A 23348-nucleotide genomic window follows, 5' to 3' on the forward strand; every position below is an offset into this window, starting at 1 on the left:
GCACAGTTGGATCAATAATCAGGAAGTGGAAGCTGCATCACACCACCCAGGCACTGCCAATAAAAGGCCGTCCCTCAAAACTCAGCGCTCAAACAAGAAGGAGACTTGTGAGAGAAGCCTCATAGAGGCCAACAATCACTTTGAAGGAGCTACAGAGTTCAGTGGTTGGGAGTGGAGTAATGGTGCACCAATCAACCATATCAAGAGCTCTGCATAACACTGGCCTGTATGGGAGTGTGGCAAGAAAGAAGCCGCTACTCAAAAAGTACCATCTGACAGCACGTCTGGAGTTTGCCATAAAGCATGAGAGTGACCCAGCTGCGATGTGGGAAAAGGTTTTGTGATCAGATGAGGCCAAGATAGAGCTTTTTGGCCAAAACTCAAAGCGCTTTGTGTGGCGCAAACCTAACACTGCCCATGCCTCAAGACACACCATCCCTACAGCGATGTATGGTGGTGGCAGCATCATGCTGTGGGGGATGCGTCTCATCAGCAGAGACTGGGCATCTTGTTACAATTGAAGGAAGAATGGATGGAGCAAAATATAGGAAAATACTGCAAGAGAATCTGCTTCAGTCTGCTAAAAAACTGAAGTTTGGGAGGAAATTCACCTTTCAACAGGACAATGATCCCAAGCACAAGGCCAAAGTAACATTGGAGTGGCTCAAGAACAAAAAGGTGAATGTCCTACAGTGGCCCAGTCAAAGTCCTGATCTCAATCCCATTGAGAATCTATGGCATTATTTGAAAATTGCGGTCCACAAGCGTCTTCCAACCAACCTGAATAACCTGGAGCAAATCTGCCAAGAAGAATGGGCCAAAATCACTCCGACACTGTGTGCAAAGCTGGTACATACTTACCCCAAAAGACTTAAAGCTGTTATTGCAGCGAAAGGTGGCTCTACCAAATATTAATGTGTGGGGGTTGAATACTTATGCAAGCAAGATATTTCAGTTTTTTATTTTTCTTAAAAATATTTCCCAACATAAAACCAATGTCACCTTACAATAATTGATTTTGAGTTTAAGTGTTTTAAAATAAAATATCGAACAGAATGAAATTTCAATGTACCATTTGTAATTCAGTAATATGAGAGAATTGGTCAGGGGTCTGAATACTTTTGCAAGGCACTGTGTGTATATATATATATATATATATATATATATATATATATATATATATATATATATATATATAATGTCTCAATCCTATTTATTTGATTACATGATGTTAAATAAAATATCTAAATTATGTTTAAAAAAAAAAAAAAAAAAAATATATATATATATATATATATATATATATATATATATATATATATATATATATATAATAATAATTTAGATCTTTTATTTAACATCATGTAATCAAATAAATTATAAAATGATATCTCAAAAGTCTCCCAGAAGCCATAATAATAGTACCATATTTCATCTTAGATTTCGAAATGTCACATTTTTCAGTTTTTGTCAGTTTTTCATTAAGTATATGGAAAACTACAAAGCCGTATATAATTCAATATGTTAGCGCAACATTATTCAGCAGGTTTCATTTCGACTTTATGAAGCAAAAATAGTCAATTCTGTAGGGTGATGCAAAACTTTTGGCAATAGCTGTACCTGTGTATTTTATAGAAAAGCTGGCTCCAGGAAGTGTATTCATTAAATCCAGGCCATCCTTTTTCTTTGGTATGTGTACAGTAATCAGAAACTTGTTTGGTTTTATAGACTTCCAGCAAGGACCATAAGGATGAATTTGGGCCTCAAGGCACCAAGTCTAAAGTCTGAAAATATATAATTTCTCACTGTGAAAACAAAAGCCACGACACTCCTTACTTTTGAAAGTAAGGAAATGTAGTTTGTTTTTGTGAAAACTCACTGTTAAGCTTTTATGAAGACTACATGTTGACATAAACAGATAAACCCTTTTCATACTTGTAATTTTCAAATTGTAATTTGGACACATTTATGTCACAATTTAATGTGTTTAGATTAATGGGTCTATTTACTGTATTTTAAGCCTGTAATAATTGTGTTGAATCACAACGTGGAGCGCTGGTATGCTACCAGATATATTTTTTGTCAGTGCACTAGCCCTAGATCCCTGTTCTAGATCAGTGCTTAAATTATGGTTTGTCATTATACTGTACATTATTTTATAGTTTGAATCATAGTATTTAAACTATTACAGTAAACTGGTGGAAAAATGTAGGGTGTTTTGTGTGTGTGTGTGTGTGTGTGTGAAACAGAACCTGTAGCCCCATTACATTAACTATTAGAATTTAGAATGGAAGAACTAAATTTCATTGTCCTGTTAATTTCCAGGCCCGCCCAAAGGGAGAAGGCCTAACTCCATATCAAGGGAAGAAGCGTTGCTTTGGAGAGTACAAATGCCCGAAGTGCAAGAGGAAGTGGATGAGTGGAAACTCCTGGGCCAACATGGGACAAGAATGTATCAAGTGCCATATTAATGTTTACCCCCACAAACAGGTAACAAGAGCTTAGCAAGAAACACGCCATCTGTTGAATACAGTAGCATTCCCAGCATCTCGAATATTTCAAAAAGTGCCTTCAATGTTTACAAATATGTTCTTGTTATACTTCAACTTTGTTGAAGAACATACAGTAGGTTTTATGAGTTGAACACAGGGTTCTTAAGAGTATGGTATTTTGGGGGAAATCGTATGTACCAACAACTTCATAAATAATTTCTTATCAACCTTAATTATGTCCAGATATGCCTTAGATGATGTGGTCCCATTATATGCTTATTTTCCCAATTTAGGTGTAGCCCATGGGCCACTCCAGTATGCTTAGCTCACAACAATGGTTTAAATTACTCAGAAAACATACAGAAGAGGCCAAACTAAACACAACTTTCCTTTAAACTAACCCAACAGTATTTTAGAAATGCTGTTTAGAATTTAAAACTACAAAAGCAAAAGAAAGATCTCCAGTGGTCTGACATCGCTAATCACATCAAGTTATTGCAATTACACAAGCCCATAACTCTCCCAAGTAACCATGTTTATAAAAAATTGATTCATTTTTCATCTGTTTTGTGATTACGTTTGACACAAAGCCAAAATGCAAGATAAAGCATATATTCTGTGCTGTTGAAATGGTTAGGTCTGGGCAAACTTATTTTGGAAGTCTTGCATGGTAATGTTACTGTTAATGAGAATAGTGAAATGGACCAAACTCCTGTCAGCTACGTAAACGCGTAAGGCCTGATCTAAAGTGTTCGTAGAAATCCATCATACATCTGCTGTTCTCCTTATTGAATTGGCCTAAATTAACTTAAATTAATTTGGGGTTTCCATATCACAGAACCAGTACTGAGTTTGGCAGGATTTGGTGCAGTTGACAGTCTCTAATAGAGAGAGCACCAGGAGAGAATGACAGGAGCAATTGTTTGGGACAGGACTGAGGTGCACTGAGCATTGTGGGATGATAACTAGCAAAGTGTCTGACTGTGTAACAGGTTGAGGCTGTGCGCAAACCACTTACACTGTAAGCGAGCCTTCTAGTCAGTATGCAAAAGAACCAGGCTTATCTGTTTTCGTGGTTATAGAGCTTTTAACTTCATCTCATCTCACCTCATCGATGGGTCAGAATCTGTAACAGCAGTGCATCACATAACACTTGCATCACACCTTGTGAACAATTCTGCATCTACAAAAGTTAAAAACACAATGGAATGTCTCAGTGTAATCTATGAGAGGTTAAATACAACTGTTTTTGCAGGAACCCTGCTGAAAAAAAAAAAAAAAAGCTCCCTGTCACTTATATTACACATGAATCACTCAACCACATAGATCATAGTGAAATATATTTTATTGTACTGTAGTTGTTGAATAGCTGGCCCCAAATTGGGCAATATAATGCAGTACATTGTTGGATTCAGTTATGGTTGTAGCAATTTTTTGTTAACTCAAGCTACCTTGTAACTTGCTTTTTTTCCTATTTGGCACCAGCCTTTACACAGCAAGTCCAGTTGGTCCCTGATTTATCAGGCTTTAGCAACACTGCAAAACTCTTACTACTTTGTTTCTGTCAGTCTGGTAATGTTTTACAACTATAAAGATGCAACTTAGACATAGTGCTTAGATGATAAATCAACAGTGAGAATTCAGATTTTAAAACAGATTTTGCAAGGTTGCAAAGACTTATTGAACTGAATCTTTTGTGTTGTGAAGGTCACAGATGTATTCAGTGGTAAAAGGGTAGGGGTAGGGGTCATTACAAAGACAATTCCTTATTGTTATTCCTTATTTACAGGGCAGCATTTTACTACACACATATTGTTGTTGGACTTGTCTTCTCTCTTACATTAGAAGTCTTTTTATACCTTAGCCAGGGCAATGGCCACAAATATCCTTATTCTCAGTGCCTGTCCAGGTTTTGCAAGAGAAGGGTATATAAGCGAGTGTGAACTTAAAGGCATTTCATGTAATGGCTCTGGGGATTTGTGATAAATCTGTCGTTGTTCCTAAATACATTTTGTCTAAATCTTTTGAGTTTAAAAGGTGATATTTTAGCTCTTCTGTGTTGAAAAATATATTCCATGCTGTGTTTCTGTGCTGTGTTTCTATTTTATTTATTTATGTAGTATTGGCATTTGTCTGAAAGGAGGCTCTTCCCCTTTTAATTGTAAGAGGGCAGTATGCTGTTCCTTTCAGTCAAAGTGTTGACATTCACAGCACCACCCACTTGAAATATTCTGTCTAGTAAGCAGCTGGAAAATAACATTGAATACCCACAGGTTCAAGAGCTAATTCTGATCTTTGCAGGCATTATCTGGAGTATTCCTTTGCTGTGATGTTTGTATTAAGCACAGTAAGAGCTAATGTGACCAAGTACAGTTAAGCAGATGTTAAGCAGTGCAGATTATTACACAGTTAAAAAAAAAAAAAAAAAACTCTGATTAGTGCTCGCTCTACTTGTTTTCCCATATTGGATGTCATTCCTGGAGCAAGCTGGATTTACCATAAACTGTAGTTAATGAGCTTAATGTCTTAAACACTCAAGAGTATGAAGATATTAACCTTGCTGGCAGAGTTAGCTGCATCATTAAACTGCATCCTAGTGCCAGTCATTGATCATGACTAAACTGACAAACAGCTGGCTGGGCCTCTTACTCTAACTTTCACCTCTGATGTCTCTGTTTGAAAAAAATAAAAAATGTAATGTTTTCCAATGAATGGATGCACATTGGTGCATAACTTGTAAAGCAGGCCTGTCAATAGAACCAGATTTATTTCATTATTTCCCAGCAGGCTGAGCTGAATCACAACAGCCAAAGCACTCTCCTTTCTGCTCGTATTCAGAAACCATCATTTGGGATTTGGAGGGAAACTGTACCTCCCTTAGTTTTGGGAAGAATTTTTTTTTTACTCAGAACAACCATTTAATCTAAATCCTAAAATATAGCTCCACATTTGGCGTATTTGCTTTTTTCATCTATATTAGTCTCTATAGACTCAACCTCATGACCTGTTCAAACACACTCCAGTCAAACGCTGCATTGTTTCTTCTAACTGGCCCTTAGTAACCTGGTTTCCGATGCTCATGAAATCCATCTGAAACATTCTAGTAATAATAACATTTCTCTGGACTGGTGGCACTTAGGCCAAAAGCTGAGCTCTGTCAATTCAGGACGATAAAACAAATGATTGCAGAACTATTGTTTATGATAGCTATCCAAAAAAATGCTGGCACTGAAAGACATTCCCAGTATCCTTTGCACTACTTCCAAGAAAATGATTCCCAGGGCTGGACTTTTTTCCCCGATTTTCAAGCTGGTTTGTATCAACAGACATGACAGCGTATGTTTTCACATTAATCACAGCATGTTAAAGTAAAAAATGCATTATGCAGACATTTTTTTTTTTGTTAGCAGCTGGCTGTGCTAACATTCAAGACAAAGGACCCTGTAGGTGGTGCAACAATGTAACTGGCCATAACATAGGCACCCATTTGGGAGCCATAATGAGCTGAATTAGCAGGTAAATTTGTTTAATTGTGTTAAACAAATATCCTGATAAAACATTGCATCTCTGCACGGCAGCACACTAGTACATGTATTCATATCATACATAGCTAAGACCCCAGATTCTGTCAGTCTGAAATTGTACAGTGCAGGTTGGAAACCTTCAAGGGTACAGTATCTGCCAAAATAATAAAGTTACACAGGGGCGCCGCCACCAGGGGGGCCAGAGGGGCCATAGCCCCTACACTTTTCCGACGGGGGGGCAAGTATATAGTTTAGCCCACCTTACTTTTATTCTGAAAAAATACAGCTGCCAATTTATTTATTTTTTTAATGACCTTAGTGTAGCGACGTGGCACTGTTGTGTATTGACGTGTTTTTTTTTTCTTAAACGGTGGTTTATTTAAATTGTAACTTACTTTCTATGGCTATGGGAAAGGAAAACAGAAGGGAACGTAACAGTGTCTTAGGTGGATGTGGCCAGATTGAATCGGCAGCACCGATCTGTATGACAGAAAGTGGGTACACACCGGAGTTTATTTAATCAGGTATTTTTCCTTACTGTTTTAGTGTTAGAAATGATACTTTTTCAACACAAACTTTGAGTTCAAATATTGAATCTGGCTGTTAATCGATTTTTTTAAGTCAGCACAAATGCCATTTTTAAGACAAGTCGTTTGGGTAGGAATATACGTCAGTACATAATATATATTTCAGCAGATATTTTTTACAGTTTAAATGTAGAGCATTCCTAGTGTGGACAATTTTAAATACAACTTCTTACAGATCCTGTCATGCTTGACCAGCAGCAGAACAGCAATAAAAAACATGCACTGTTCTTGCTGAGTGCTTCGAAACTTTTGTCAAGGGCCTAGGCCAAAATAAATTACTTAAAATAAATTCTAAATATTAATATGTATAGTAGTATAATATGGGTGTGATCATACGCAGTTCCCAGCGTTCCCAGTATCAGAGTTTCTCAACATATATGTATATATATATATATATATATATATATATATATATATATATATATATATATATATATATATATATATATATATATATATATATATATATTTTATATACTTGCCAGTAGTCAATTCGGCTCCAATATGAGGTGACTGGGCACAGTCTCAGTTTGCAAAGTTTGATTCCACTGTTTTCCTTTTTTCTATTTTAGTCTGAACAACTACATGCAATATGAATTTAAATTGCCTTCCTTGAGGTTCAAGTGTTTTCTTCTTCTCTCTTCTTTCTTCATCAAGCGGCCACTGGAGAAACCTGATGGCCTGGATGTCTCTGACCAGAGCAAGGAGCATCCTCAGCACCTGTGTGAAAAATGCAAAGTCCTTGGCTACTACTGCCGCCGTGTGCAATAAATAACGGAAAAGATTCACTGCCCTGTCCAGCCGCTTGTCCTTCAGGAGTTCTTTGTCAAAGTGATCTGTACAAAGTGAAAACGTGCCAAATTGTATCTGTTGTCACTGCTAATAGGCCTTAAAATACCAATATAATGTTATATATTCACCTGTGTAGGTGTATAATTTTGAAATTATATTTATAGCATTATAACTGACCTTGGCAGTATTATTATTATTATTATTATTATTATTATTATTATTATTTGTATTATTATTGTTGTTGTTCTTACCCATATCAGTTGCAATAGAACACCTCACAGTGATATTTTGATTTGTTGTTTCCAGAATCTTTTGTTTTCTTTCCTGGCCAGGTGAAGTAAAATCCATTTAAAGAGGCCCGTCTGTGCCTTTATTGCTCACTGGGACAATAGCACATTAAATTAACTGTGAATTAACCGAGCAGGAGTTAAAGAATTGGTCCCCAGGTAGTATGTTGAATAATGAAACTTAAGTATTTATTACTGGAGAGCTGCCATGTCTGGGTTGTTGGTTTTGTATGTTTGTTACTGTGGAATTATGTTGATTTTAGCAAGGACATGCACATACCTTCTCAAACAGTGCTTCCCTTATGAGCTCAGGAATTGCTGTAGATTTCTTAAGGTATAACTTTAATCCCAGAGGTGTGCATCTGTTGGTCAGTTTTGCAAGAAAGCAAATGATCCATGGTTAGATATGTAGGCTTTTTTGCAGCTTGTTACAGTTAAGCTCCATATTTTTGAGTTTTAGTTGAGTTTCTCATCTCTCCCATTTATGAATTGTAATACCTTCACAGAAATATCCTAGAAATAAGATAATCATAAAGGATTGTGTAGTTTTAAAGTCTAACATTTATATAGTAAAGTTATTAATTTACAGTAAACAATATTATAGTAAAAAATACTTTTATATTCTTAAAACAGCTGTTCTTTAGTTTAGACAGCCCTATGTTCACAGTGTAATATTAAAGGGACTGAATCTTAAGTTATATTTAATACATTAGGGTATGTGCAGGCTGACTACAACCACATACTGTACACTGCCGGGGTGGGAAACTGACATAGAAGAAAATTAAGTGAAAAGTCATATTAATAGAGAGGCTGAACTGAGGAGTGGAACATGAAATGTTTAATTGTGAACAGAAGTCATGATTTGAGTTTCTATACTCATTTTTTTTTTTTTTTTTTAAATGATGCACATTTTTTAAAAATGTAATCTATTTGAACCTACATGTTTGTCCAAAAAAATATTTTTTAATAATTCCAATGATTTAAATTAAACTACAGGTAATTACCTGAAATAAATAGAATTAACAACGGTACTAACAATTACATAAATGCATGGCAAGTTGCTTAGAAATCCTCAAAAAAAAATTGTGAAAAAATGCTAATAATTTTGTATTATTTATTTCAAATTACTGTTAATTACTTTGCATTATTAAGAATTGCAGTACACATGACATAGACATATTAATGTACTACTTTTTTATGTAAATTTTTTTTTCTTTAAGTGGTATTGGCATTTTTGTAAAGGCAAAAAGTGAGGTGAGATGAATGTATAGATGGGTTTAGCTACTCAGTGCGAGCGGTGACACAACGTTTGAACTTGAAATGCATCTTGTATGGTTAAGCCTTTATAACCAATAGGCAGATTTGTTTTAAAGGTCACAACAATGTAGTTGGTGTCAACACACGTCCAAAATTACATCTTTGATGCCAGGATGCAGGGATAGGTGTTCTCTATTATTTCATGATTGAAGTTAAATAGAGCACTGCACTGCATCTCTGCACAAAGGGCTTTTATAACAATCTTGTTTAAGTCATTTAAAGTTAATTATAAGAATCCAGGCATTATTCCATTTTTTTTTTTTTTTATTGGAAACTAGTAAAAGAGGGGAACCTTCCTTTAAAGCCCATGGCATTTATGGGGGCATTCTTAACAAGTAAATTTTAACAGACATTTATAAATACATAGTAATGTACTTTTTTTTTTTTTTTTTTTTTTTTTAATTAATATGGGAAACTAAACTTGAAATACTTACAATATGTTAAATTCTACTTGTGTATGATGTTTCAAAGATATTCCTGTTTATTATAATGATCCTCAGCTAAAGCTAAAACTAAAATGTAAGATATGGCTCGGTTGTGAGTACTGATAAGGATGATTTGGAAGTATGTAGAATCATTATCTCTTCAGTATTTTAAGTAGTATGCAAAACTGGTACAGACAATACTGCTAAAAACATTGAGCCCAGCTAAAATTTCACAAGCAGACGTGTAGAAAGAGAATGACATGCAATACTTTTACATTTCAAGTACTGAAATGATAAGCTGCCACAAGTTGGCAAAAATAGAGACAACTAGTAAATGTAATTTGTAGACAGCTCATGGTGAACTTTACAAATGACAGGGCTATACAGGGGTTCTTGTAACATATCTGTAACAAAACAGCTATAGTCTGGGGGCTCCCGAGTGGAGCATCCAGCAAAGGCACTCTGTGTGAGTTCACCATGAGCTGTCTACAAATTACATTTACTAGCCTGGACATCGTGGGTTCAAGCCTGGCCTATTCCACAGCTGACTGTGGACAGAATTTCCCAGGAGGCAGCACTCAGTTGGGTGGGCAGGGGAGCCAGGGTGTCCTCAGCTCACCACACACCAGCAGTCTGACGAATGTGAACATTAACCCTTTGCAGACCCAAATAAACTTTAGCACAGTTTTAATACTCTTAGCATTAAAAAAATACTCCCATTTAATTGAAAGTGGGGAATAGTGTTGGCAGATTCCTCCTGGAAAAAAAAAAGAGAAAAAAGTGAATTTACAGTAATTGTGTACTTAGGAATCCTGGATAATGCCCAGAGCTGGCAATTCATGGGTTAAAAATCTGGCGTGTGAGTATGAGGGGAGTGACATAGTAGATGTGTGCATTTGCAGTGTTGAGCTTCACCTGACGGTGACTGATAGTTCAAAGTGATGATGATATAATGGGTGCAAGATGAGGAAAGAGAAAATGAATGTGATGGCACAATGCATGAATGCTACTGATGCCTTTGAATAGTGATAGATTTAAACACTAAATCATAACATCTTCTGTAAGGAAAAAGTACTTTTGTAACTCACCTCTGACTGCTAAACAGAGCTTACCCAGCTATACAAATCATTTTTCTTTAACACTTTTATATACTTGAATATCTGACTTGCATGTTATACTTGCTTTGTGTCCATTTCCACTTAGATTAGTTGACTTGGCATGCTCTGGGAATTCTGTGTAAATGCACCATAGGGCGAATGTGTCTCGACAACTGATTAAACCAAACCTGAGAAATCATGCAATCAAAAAAATATATATATAATCAGAGGAAGATTCTCATATGATAACATTTGTTTTACAACTTTTGTTTGTGCTAATATAATCTTATTTTTTATCATATTCCCCCATGTTGTTTAGATGTATAGAATACCATTTCAGTGCTTTGAGAATTAACCTTACCTGGGTTTCTTGTTTCTTGTTTATTGTTACAGTACACCCATGTAAACCATAAGTTTCAGTTTCAGGAGAAAGTGAATACAGTGAAAAACTGCTGTGATTTGTAAGAGAGCTTTAAAGGGGACAATCGCATGTAGAACTAGAACTTTGACATATACCTGTTTATTAAGATGCAGATGTATTTATCTTGTGTTACATGTGATATACTTGACTTACAGTTCCTTTTGCGTTTCAAAGTTTATAACCCATTTCACACAGTATATTATGTGTGTATTTTGGAAACCTTTCTAGATGTTAAAAATGTTAAACGGTTGCAAATGATAAAAGTTCTTTCCCTTATGTAGATATCTTTGCAACGACCTTTCATTGTATATATTCAAAGGCCACCATTTTTTAAAAGGATATTAATTATTTTAAAATGTTATTTGATGTGTCAAATTTGTTTTGTTTGTTGAAAAGGGCCTTTTTATTGGCATACAAACAAAGCCGTGAGTTTTTCTTAAGTGCTTTAAAATCTGAGGGGATATCCTGCAGAAAATATTTATGGAAGGATGCTTTTTTTTTTTTTTTTTTTGTCTGTATAAAGTATGCAACAAAACTACACTAAGAAGGAAATATTGATGTCTACATAGAATATTATATGAAGGGTACATAATTCTTAAAAAAACCTTGCTCTCTAAAAAGCCTTTTTTTTCAATTTAGTTTTGTTTGGATGAAAGTATTATCAGTATTAAATAGCCAATACCGTATATTATTCAAGTACTTAAACTAATATTATAAAATGCTTAATGCAATTCATATATGTGTATTTTGGAAAGTATTGTATCCTTTAAAGAGCAGTATTAAAGTGTTATTAAAGTTTATTAACTAGGAGGCGTAATGATGTTTATATTCCATTTAAAATAGATTATTGTGGGGGCATAGCAATTACAAGCAGTATTGAGGTATGCTTTCATCAATTATGGAACACATTAAGTTGTTTAAGAAAATGTTATATAACTTTTTTTTTTTTTAAGTGACACTTACCACTGTATACAAGCACTATAAACTGTGAGTTATTCTAGTATGCAAAATCTACTTAAGCAATATCAACAAGAAACTAATGTGGATATGTTATTTTAAGCATAGCGTAGAAACGTATGTTAGACATATAGCAATGATGTGAGACGTATGCGTATGATAGAATGTGCATGTAATTTTAAAATGGTCTATTATCTATGGTTTCCTTGAAATGTATCCTTATGTTCAATGCATTTTACTATGCTAAGAGGGAGATTTGCCTAATGTTCTACTCTAATATATAGAAAATAGTATGCCTTATTCACTACATTGAATACTAACATCATATATTATAATTTCCCTGCTGCTTTTCTGAATGTAATGTAGTTTAAATTATATATATATATATATATATATATATATATATATATATATATATATATATATATATATATATATATAAAACAGCATTATGATTCCAAGTTACCAGTGTTTACTTAATTTTATTTCTCTAACAATATTATTAAAATACATGTACTGCTAAAATGATGTTGGACAAACGCAGAGAGGCTGGAATTGGAAATGTACAGGGTGATTAAAAAGGGTAGGGCAGTTCATAGAGGTGTATTATCAAGGGAAATCATGGCAGCATAGTGGAGTGTACAGTGTAGCAACAGGAAAACTGCATGGGGATGCAGTACCATGAGGTACCACAAGTGGGAACAGAGAGTACCACTAAGACATTCTATGCCGTTGAAATATCACTAGTAATAGTGCACTGCCCCTTATACCCACCAAGTTTTACTTGTATTGCCCTGTCATGAATATTATCCTTGTAGCACCTTTCTTAACTGCACTACTTTTTAAATCACGCTTTATGGAGCTCTGCAAGGACTGTAAAACTCTGCTGTAAATGTCCATACAATGGCATTCTGACATGTGCCTTATTTACAGGTTAGGAATACAGTTTGCTTATAGTACTTTTTTAAATTGCTGAATTAAAATATGACATTTTTTTTTGTGTGTGTGTGTGTCTTTTTATTTAAAAATACTGGTATGGATCAATTTGGGATGTTATAACTGAATCCTTCTTTTATAATATTTTCATATTAGCTTTTATTTATTTAGAAGAACTGTAAGTATACAATAACTACATATATTATACTTGACAATAGTTTTTCGTAAATGTTACTATGAATCTAACTATTATTAGGTGATAAACAGAATCCACTTTTGCTTTATTCTCCACGTGATATTTTTGTATCTGGTGCAGAAGTAGTAATTAGAAGCCATATGCGTGATTCCACATCCTGTTGGAGAGGAAACTTGAACTGCACTCTAAAAAAAAGCATCTGGATAATTTCCTGAAAACAAACTATTTCAGGACCAGGCTACCTGCAGCAGTTTATTCAAGTAAGTATAACCAGGCATATTCTATCAATTTCTAAATTGGTCAAATATATGAATCGTGTGCATTGTGCGCTGTAATTATTTGAATCCACAGTTTGTCTTGCAGCCTCTACAAAGTTTTTTTTTTTTTTTTTTTTTTTTTTTTTTTAAGTACTTTTTAACAGTTTAAACTTGAATTATTTTGGATAGATAAGTGTTAGATAGTGTTTACATGAGGGTTATTCTTCCCCAATATGTTGTCCCCATTTTCTCTAAAACTGCCATTATCTTACTCTGAGATGGAAAATCAGAGATGCCAGCAACAAAAACGGTCTGATTTAATTAAATCATATTACAATATGACCTCTCTCCCTGTATTATACTCTTTACAGAGGTTCACAAAAACATTGTCTACCACTTCAAGCTTTAGTTCCATACAAATCCAATGACTAAGCAAAATCCCTTTCAGAGACCACATTTATTTAGGTTTTTGCACAGAACTATTATATATTATAATATACATTTGTTCACCTTTTATTTTTTCTTAACATGAGAAATATGTGCAGAACAAATGAAATAATGAATGAACATTAAAAGTCACTTGGACAAAATCAACTTACAGTATGAAAGGTCAGTGCTGTTTAAACAATTTTTATGTTTCTTGGCAAAGCGTGTTCTTTCTCATTTGTTTGTTCTATTTCCCTGGTAAGACTGCTGACACCTAAACCAGCTGGGAGAGTGGGCAGGGAGAGACAGGCTGCTTTTCAGAGCTGCCAAGAGGACATGTACACCACTGGGGGGCCTTAGGTGGATTAGCATATTGAGATTTCCCTCCCTTCAAGGAATCTAGAAGCTATAAAACTGCCAAAAAGGACATCGCCCATAGATCGTGCTGTGTAATTGGATATTAAAAAATAACAGCTTAAACATCATTTTTGGCATGCAAAACAGGGCAAAAATGCTGTGTTGGTGTGTGTTAGAGGGGCACTACTGATTACTGACTTGATTAAAGCAGTTGCTAATCAATAAGTATGGGGGGAGGGGGATGACCTACAAGTCACATGACTTATGTGAATCCATATATAAAGTTCCACATACAACCACTTTACAGTTTTGGTTTTCTCTTGGGTGTTAGCAAATATTGGAGACAGTTTAAATCAGGGTGGGGCAGAAAAACAACAGTAAAAAGCTAATTATTTCAGAAATGGTTTATGTATTTTTGTAACATGCAACCTTGTGGGTGTTATTACTGTATTGTGATAAAGCAGAGTGCAGAATAGGAGCGTAGGATTTTAAAATTTCTCCTTATTCACTGATATGAAATACCGAGCTCAATGGGTAAATGTCACAAACACGGCCGGAGTGGGTGGCGTCAGACCAGAGCCAGGAAATAAAAACAACAAGAGAGGTGGAGTTTGGTGGAGCTGAGCGAATGCTTTCGCTCAGAATTTAATAAATAAACAAACAGACAGAAAATAAATGGCACATTTGCCAAAATAAATAGACAAACAAAAACGGACTAACACTACACAAAACAGGATGAGCAGATATTTTAACTATTATTCTTACAATTATTCACTATTGCCTCCGTCTCCTATCCCGTTCTCCACTCACCGAACACACAACTCTGTGTATGTGAAAACATGCTGCTTTTATGCAGCTGTACCAAGACTCGACTGCTAATCATTCAATTGGATTCGTGGTACAACTGCACGTTAATTAATAAAGTGCAACTCCCCGTGCTCACATATTACATTTTACTTGCACGTGAAGTGCTGTGCAATCCTCGTGCCTAAATACAAATATTCATTTTAAACACTTGTGTTACACAGACCCGTTTATATCCCGTGTACCAATAACTATACATCAACATTTAACACACCACACGCAACATATAACAGAAAATGCACACGGGGTGAGCTCTTTGTCACAGTAAATCACTTGACAATTCTTGTACCCAAATATAATGGGGTGCAATTAAACAGTATGAGCTAACACTTACAAGTAATACCAGAAAAGTTTGTCACTAAAGACTGAAGCAGGGTGCTAGAGAGCCCTGCACATTATTAAAAAGGGGGCGGGGCAAAGCCCCGCTATAAAATGTTTTTATATGTGGAGGACGAGCGAGGTGCCATCTGCCACGTTATTGTTTTGTAGTGTTTGGTTTAGTGTTTGCCCCTGTGTTATTTTGTATTTGTGTATTATGATTTATTTATTGTATTTATGATGGTGTTTTTATTTTTGTGTGTGAAAAACATTTCTTAAATTCCCCAAAAGAACAGTCCTGTGCTGCCCTCTACTGTCAAACCATTGCAATATGTTTGTAATAAGAGTGTATGCATAGTTTCCTGAACAATGGAGAAACACCATAACCAGAAGAAAGGAAGACAGTTACCACATGAATGAGTAGTCTTGTTACAATATAGAAAATATTGAAACAAAAATGACTTTTTATTCACAGTATTTTTTTTTTTTTTGTAGCAACAAATATGAACACAAGAAGTACTTTTACACAAGTTCTCCATAGTCTGTGACAGTTATCTTCTTGGAGGTTCTCCCAGTTCTAGAACCATACTTTTCAACTTGTGTTATCACTTCTATCCCTTCCTTTACATGGCCAAACACCACATGTTTTCCGTCCAGCCTAAGAAAATATTAGGAACAAGCATTATCTATGGTTTCCTTGAAATGTATCCTTATGTTCAATGCATTTTACTATGCTAAGAGGGAGATTTGCCTAATGTTCTACTCTAATATATAGAAAATAGTATGCCTTATTCACTACATTGACATCATATATTATAATTTCCCTGCTGCTTTTCTGAATGTAATGTAGTTTCATATTCTATATATATATATATACATATATATATATATATATATATAAAAACATTATGATTCCAAGTTACCAGTGTTTACTTAATTTTATTTCTCTAACAATATTATTAAAATACATGTACTGCTAAAATGATGTTGGACAAACGCAGAGAGGCTGGAATTGGAAATGTACAGGGTGAATATTGAATATACCATCGAGTCGTTCATGTCTGGCACATACAAACTAAAGACAGGGGATAAGCTTACCATGGAGTTTTGGTGGAACATATAAAGAACTGAGATCCATTTGTGTTTGGTCCAGAATCGACCATGGACAGCACACCTGCATGAAGAATGGGGGAACACATCTCTCTTGTTATGCAAGGCAAGGACACCATTGCTACACTGCACTTACTGAGAAATGTGGTTGAGATAAACACGAAAATATGCAATAAATAAATGCAGGAACCTAATGACTTTTAGGAAATATACAAGACTCACCATCTTTGCAATGTTCCCATATTACCACTTTAATTATGGACTTTTGAAATGCTGGTGCATCCCGTTCAAAATGCATTTTTACATGAACACGATGGACATGAATACATTTGCTTTACCTTAGATCTCTTACTAAATACCTTCTGTGAGCATGTATTTAATATGATTGTTATCTATTCAGGGATAGATATAAATATACTACCCTCCAACAAGTATTGGGACTTATTGAGTCCCAGTACTGTCCAAATACTTGACGGAGGGTAGATTATTTTAATCATACCTGGCCCGGCGTGTTGCAGTTTGAAGTTCTCATCTGGAAACCTTGCACCATAGATTGACTTCCCTCCTGTTCCATTGTGATTGGTAAAGTCTCCACCCTAAAGCAATGCAGTGGAAACCATTACTTTAAAAGAGCATACTTTACATTTGATAGAATGGGATATTGCTTCAGACGATATTAAAATGTCTTGGGGCCATCATTTTAGGAGAGTCAATACAGTATTTTATGTTTCCAGTGAATTGGTAGTTGATTGTCCTACACTTGGGCTTGGTTGAAGGGGAGATCCTGAACATTCCTGTGTAATATTCCAACTTAAACCATTTCTATCCATGAGAGATGTTGCCTCGATCTTTGAACAAAGTGCCTTGACCAAGAAGGGAAAAGGGGAAAAGAAAGACAATACCTGGCACATGAACTGGGGAATTACCCTGTGAAATATCGACCCCTTGTATCCATAGCCTTTTTCCCCTATGCAGAGTGCTCTGAAGTTATCTTTCAAACCAGTCAATGCATTTGTATTAATAATAATAATAATAATAATAATAATAATAATAATAATAATAATAATAATAATTCTCTCTTTGTGTAACAACTAACAATATTTGTTTACATGTATACTGCAGTCAGATTGACTGTTTAACTACTGTATTCATCACCAGACAAAATCTTATATTACTTTGTAGGTTTATGATATTTTTAATGATGTAATTGTATTTCTATGATGAATCCAATACCTTTCCTCAGTTTGAAATATTGACTCATGGATGTGATTTGTTGTCATTAACTTACAGTAGGATTTATTGGACAAGTTCTGGCAGTCACTACCATTATGTACAGCACGACATTTACACTGTACAGAAAAGATAATAGCATTCATACCTGCTGTTTTTGGGACCACATCTGCATTCAACTGCAAAACAAAATCGATACATGTACATTTTTCATTGTGTGGTTGTTACTTGTCCACATTGCTTAAATACTTTTTTGGCATTTGGACAACCAGGTATTTTTGTCTTAGGATATAGAGTTCGCCATGAAAAGCACAATAAAAGACTGAAAATAAAATGAATTATTTGAAAATAAAAATAAAAACTGTAGGCGTGACCTTTTATTTGAATATCAACTTCTAATACGTGTCAGCACAAGGAAGCAAGATGCAGCTTGTTTTTTTTTTTTTTTAAAACACAGATTTCCCTCACCTCCGACTGACTGGTGTCATGTTATTTTCAGATAAGTGTTAAAGTGGTAAGCGCTGCGCTTGCTCTCGCATGCCTAAGCTACGTCCCCTAAGAAAGCAGAGAAATGCCCATTCAAGTCTGGTACGCTATGATATTTTCTATGTCTTTTATGTCGTTTTTAATGTAATTCATATTTTTCCACCATTAAGAAAACAGCATGCGAATATTTATCATATGCAATACACTGGGTCTTGTACATTTTTTTTTACTTGTGCAACTTCACAGTGACTTCTCATTTTATCTTGAAATTGGTTGTCTGTTTCCCCAAAAATATGTATAATTAATGGTAAATGTACCTTTTTGGACAAAGCAAAATACCCATCAGATCGCAATTGATTTCACCTGTACCAAAATCCACTCTCTGACATTAGGGTCGTTTTGGTACGTGTACCACTTTCTATAACTACACCGGTAGCAATTAAAGCACTCCTGAAGGAATATTTACCATCATATCGTGTATTTCTGCATTGTGGGGTAATAAACAATGATGGAAGTTACAAGATCTCAAAAAATGCATGGAGTAGCCAGTGCACAAGCCTTTTTGAAATCCACATGAATTTGTAGTCCTGCTGACAATTTTTTGTTCCCCAGCAAAGGAACCACTGGCCACATTGCTTGCTGAGCAATGTGGAAATGCTAAGCCCACTCTACCACTAGCAGTAGATGCATGTATTTAACTAGTTGTATTGCATGTCATAAATAAATAACTTTCACAAACTAATAATTATGTATTTTAATAGAGTATGACTACATTAATAAACACCAATTATATAGACATGGACATTAACAAAGTAAGTTTCATAGTGAATAACTAATGTTTTAAGTAGGGGTTAGCAAACGTATGGAGTCTTTTGATACGCGTATTTTGTTATAAGTTACAAAAATGCACTTGTGCTGCTGATACACGATTGCGTAAGTTTAAACACAACACATATAACGAAAGAAACCAAAACAAAAAACCCAGCCCAATATCAAAAGAATATGGCAACCTTCAACTTCCAAGTTTAGTCAGTTGAAGCACAAAACCAGTAGATCTCACAACTTGTTACCTCAAAGGTGACTCTCCCAAGAGACTGGTTATCTGCAGCAATGTCAAAATACACCACCGGATTCTTACTTGGTTGTGAGCTACATAATCTAGCTGCAACCAACGCCAAAGAACCGAATTTAGAAAGTTCTTTAAAATGGCATTGCAAAAAGTGACGACCTGTTAAGTGCAACACTGTAAACAACTTAATTCAGTATACGCCAGAATTAAATATGCACTGGCAAGTTTAATTTAGTGATCAGCATAAAAAGCATAAAAAGTGTCAGATTAATGCTACAGAAACCTCTAGTGGAAATTTAGGGAATTGTAAATTACTTTCCTCCTATGTGATTAGATTGGCATAAAAACGAATACGCATTTCATGATGGTAATATGGACTAACTAGATATGATAATATAACCTACCTTTGCAATAATTTCCTGATATGTGCTAATGCCGTTTATTCAGCAATACACTTATTGACATAGTTGTACTGTACTGTAGTAATTCACTTACCTCCAAGAATACATTAACTGTGCAAGGCAGTAAACTAATTATATGTAAAACTGTTAACTGTATGAGTCTGTATAAGGGTGAAAAGTAAAGTTGTACATTATAAAAATGTTACAAACATAAAATTAAATAGTATTATTTTGTATTAAACCCTGATTGTTGTTAAGAAGGCATCAATGTCAAAGGTCAGACCAGCAGTTTTTCTGATCTGTTCCAATGCCTTTTTATTTTATTTGGTGCTGCTAATGAAAGGGGACAGTAAATCACTCCTCAGGGAAAGCACCAGAGGGAGTTATAGGGCAGTGGAATTAGATCATTAAACTAAACCCAGATGCTCAGCCAGCAACAAAACCCAGGAAGATCCAGAGGACAGATTGACAGTGGTCAGACCAGCCAGTAGCAGTTAAGAAGAGAATTTTTTTTTTTAAATCCTGTAGCTCTGTAGTCTACTCAAGCTGGATAGCCCCTACCTTCTGTCTAAAATAGCCTGCAGTTAAACATACAGTTGGAAATATAGTCTGGTATGGAGACACATGGGAAAAATACAGTAGCAGCTCTGTAAAAAAAAAATAATAATAATAATTTGGAGCTTTGAGAATACATTTCTGTCCCAAAAGTTCAAAACATGATGCCATTCTAGCAGTATTTAGGACTGGCACATTATTAGATATATGTGTATTTGCATTATTGTTTAGCAGTAATGACATCAGCATCCCATTTAACTAAGAATTTCCACTCCCTAAAAGTTAAAATGTAGATTAGAGAATATACATTATCTGATAGTAAAACCCACTATAAATAAACTAATATGTGACCAGCAACAGAATGTGCCCCTTCAAAGTAACACACACACACACAAAAAAGAAAAAAAAAAAACACAACCCTGAAAAACCCTCAAGGGCTTTTCACTTGGCATAGCAGGTCCTTAATAACCCCAAACCATGGTTATTAGTGGCCACCGGGGTATTACAGCATGCCATAGTGGCTAATTATTAGTACACACTAAACTTAGGTATGGAATGCAAATGGACTGCCCCTCATATTCTGTAATACTTTTTGCCAGTTCATGGCTTTGTGGAGATCGATTCTGGTTTCTGAATCTCTTGAGAAAATTATATCAGACCACATCCAGGGTCCAAATTAAAGTGCAGCACTAAGCACTTGAAAATAATTCATGTGAAATGACCTTCATGTCACGATTGGTGGGGCACTGTGTGTTTATGAAGCAAGGACTGGAAAGACATCCATATGAACAGCCCCTGGCCATTTATGAGTGAGACTGGATGTGGCTCCTCCAGAGGAACAATTAATTAGGCTAATGCACCAAACCACTTAAAATTATTCTTACCGTTGCCCCCTTTAGCAATGACATGACCCAGAAAAACCCCTGTATTAGTGAATGCAAAATGGTAACAAAAGCTAACAGTAAATATGACGCAAATCTTAAATGAGTAAAAACCTGTCTCAGCACATTCAAGATGTATTCTTTCTGGTCATGCTCTTGCAGATCATACTATTTTAAATTGGTATTGTAAAATTCTGACATGTCTTGCCCTGGAGGCAAATTCATTGTCAGGTTATACAAATTCCTTGATAACAAGCAGAAGAGAACATAATGACCTTCCGCATCCTTGGAAAAGCTAAAATAATAAACTCAATTAAGACGTGTGCTTTAGTGTGAATTCTGAAATGCTGCCAACAAGAATTTCTCTCCGGAAACCAAAGCAACCCTCATTGGACCTCCCTCTTCCCTGTCGACTATTCTGGTCTGGAATTGTGTTGCCTTATAAATACTTAGTAAAACAAACCCAGCATTTAGCCATTCTTGTTCTATTGCACCTTAACTATTTATCAAGTGCTAAATGCACTGTTTTGGTCTGATTTAGTTTCACTTGCTGCCGGCCACACTTTGTACTATACAGACCAATAGAAGGATACTAGACTGCTTTGCTTTTCTAAACAGGAGGATATATTCAATTCCTAGCATGATTATATCTGGATGATATAATTCAAGAGAAATGGAGAAAGCAGGATGAGTTTCTAATATATTCAGAGATCACAAGAATACATACAAATTGTGCCATTTGAAATGAGCCGCCCCTATTTGACGTGGGTAATTTCTTTCCTCCCAAGCTGGCACAGATGGGATCAATTGAATGGACTACAATTGAGTGTCAAATGTAAAATAAAAAGTCACAAAATGTAACTTATTATCCCCCGCCGGGTAGAAACTCCTCTGTGATGGGGAGACTGTGGAGATGAGGGTTCATTTGTATGTCTGTATGTTACACTTCACACATGGAAGAACTGCTGATCCAATTACATTATTTAGCAAGGAAATATTGAGAATAACACTTCAATTTTTCCATTAATCTGTAGAACTGATTATCAAACTGATTAAACATTTCATCGATCATTCTCATTCTATACTATACTGTAATGCTGCTGATATACAGCATAGTCATCACCTTTTTCTTTACAGCAGTGGTGGGGGATATGTGCTACTGACACACTTGTTATTATTTGTGATTCTGCTGATCTGCTGGTTTAAGTTGCATTTCAAGTGTTTCGCAATCACTTTGTATCACGTGTAAATTACTCATACAAGCACCAATGTTGCAAAAAAGTATTTTGCATTAATGTTTTTGTAAATTTCCAAGAAGTGTAGCTGCTGTTTACTTAAAAGTTTGCAGGACAGGTATATATAAATAAATTATCTACGATTAAAGTTTTAGCACTGGCACCACATCCTAAGACACGGTGTTGCCATATTGGTGCTGAGAAATCTTGTTTTATTAGAGATTTGTAATCTGATGCTGGGTCTGGAGTTCTGGACTTATTTTGAGATGGATAGCTTGCTTCACGAACCAACAGTTTTCAGGGCTCGTAATGGCTGGTTGACATTGCCACCTACCAAACACCCAGAGTACTAAATCACTAAAAAAAAAAAACCTCAGAAATCCATGACCTTCAGTATTGAGTAAGCAGAGCAGTCCCTTTGATCTTAAAAACCTGGAATATATATTTGGCAAAGCCTTGTTTTTTTTCTGAATTTATTTTGTAAAAAGTTTAACAAAAGAATAGTGAGTGACTGTACTTTTACAATAAAGTAGTATAAACTACCATATTTAAAGATTTGTCTTTAAATACAAACAGACCACATGAACACCATGATATACAGGTTTCATCTGAATACATATTTATTAGATAAATATTATGTTGTCACATCATCTAACTACATACAGCTTTGCAAGACTAAAAATCACAATTAGTTTTGTTTTTTTTTTTCTGACCAGATTAGAATATGAAATGATTGCATTGTACATACAATGTACAAACAAAAAGACAATGGCCACTTTTGTATTTATCACCTCAGATTGTACCTTTTTGTTTTTTTTTCTTCTGATCAGGATATCAAAAATTGTACAAACTATGAATTTGGTTCCAATCTTTATGAACCCCCCCTCCCACTTGTTCCCTTCCCCTTTATTTTCTTCATAATTATTTTCTGTAGCACCTTAAAAATACACAGGTGATAGACTAATACACTTAGGCTAAATATTACATGTAGGTAAAACAAAGGTGTTTTTCCCCCTTGTAAAATGGATTAGAGTATATTACAAGTGAAACAAATGCTGAGATTTCACAGACACTAACAAACAAGATTCATTTTCCACACTGAGTCACTTCTGACAGGGGTTGCAAGCT

General features: G+C 35.2%; 2 protein-coding genes across 2 annotated transcripts in view; one reads left to right on the forward strand and one right to left on the reverse strand.

Annotated features, from left to right (window-relative positions):
* Positions 1–12893, forward strand: part of LOC121321829 (zinc finger CCHC domain-containing protein 24-like) — a 61892-nt gene extending 48999 nt beyond the window's left edge. Inside the window, exons 3-4 of the mRNA XM_041261072.1 lie at positions 2326–2490; positions 7261–12893. Of these exons, the coding sequence (XP_041117006.1) occupies positions 2326–2490; positions 7261–7374 (279 nt within the window). The 3' untranslated portion in view covers positions 7375–12893. The remainder of the gene's footprint in view (positions 1–2325; positions 2491–7260) is intronic.
* Positions 12894–15465: 2572 nt separating this feature from the next.
* Positions 15466–20479, reverse strand: LOC121321830 (peptidyl-prolyl cis-trans isomerase A-like). The gene is made up of 7 exons (XM_041261073.1): positions 20329–20479; positions 19150–19274; positions 17742–17772; positions 17266–17354; positions 16863–16959; positions 16352–16427; positions 15466–15911 (listed from the first exon to the last, which is right to left on the reverse strand). The coding sequence occupies exons 1-7, from the start codon at positions 20351–20353 to the stop codon at positions 15776–15778; spliced, it is 579 nt and encodes a 192-aa protein (XP_041117007.1). The 5' UTR covers positions 20354–20479; the 3' UTR covers positions 15466–15775.
* Positions 20480–23348: the final 2869 nt, after the last annotated feature.

This window comes from Polyodon spathula, chromosome 10 (assembly GCF_017654505.1).
Source record: "Polyodon spathula isolate WHYD16114869_AA chromosome 10, ASM1765450v1, whole genome shotgun sequence".
In the NCBI taxonomy this organism is placed as follows: domain Eukaryota; kingdom Metazoa; phylum Chordata; class Actinopteri; order Acipenseriformes; family Polyodontidae; genus Polyodon; species Polyodon spathula.

Coding starts and splice junctions, on each gene's coding strand:
- LOC121321830 (XM_041261073.1), bottom strand. CDS start 20,353: ATGCTGATGTCATTACTGCTAAACA. Junction 17,355..17,741: donor TGTGGTCCCAAAAACAGCAG/GTATGAATGCTA, acceptor CTGGTTTGAAAG/ATAACTTCAGAGCACTCTGC. Junction 16,428..16,862: donor ACTGCAACACGCCGGGCCAG/GTATGATTAAAA, acceptor TTCTTCATGCAG/GTGTGCTGTCCATGGTCGAT.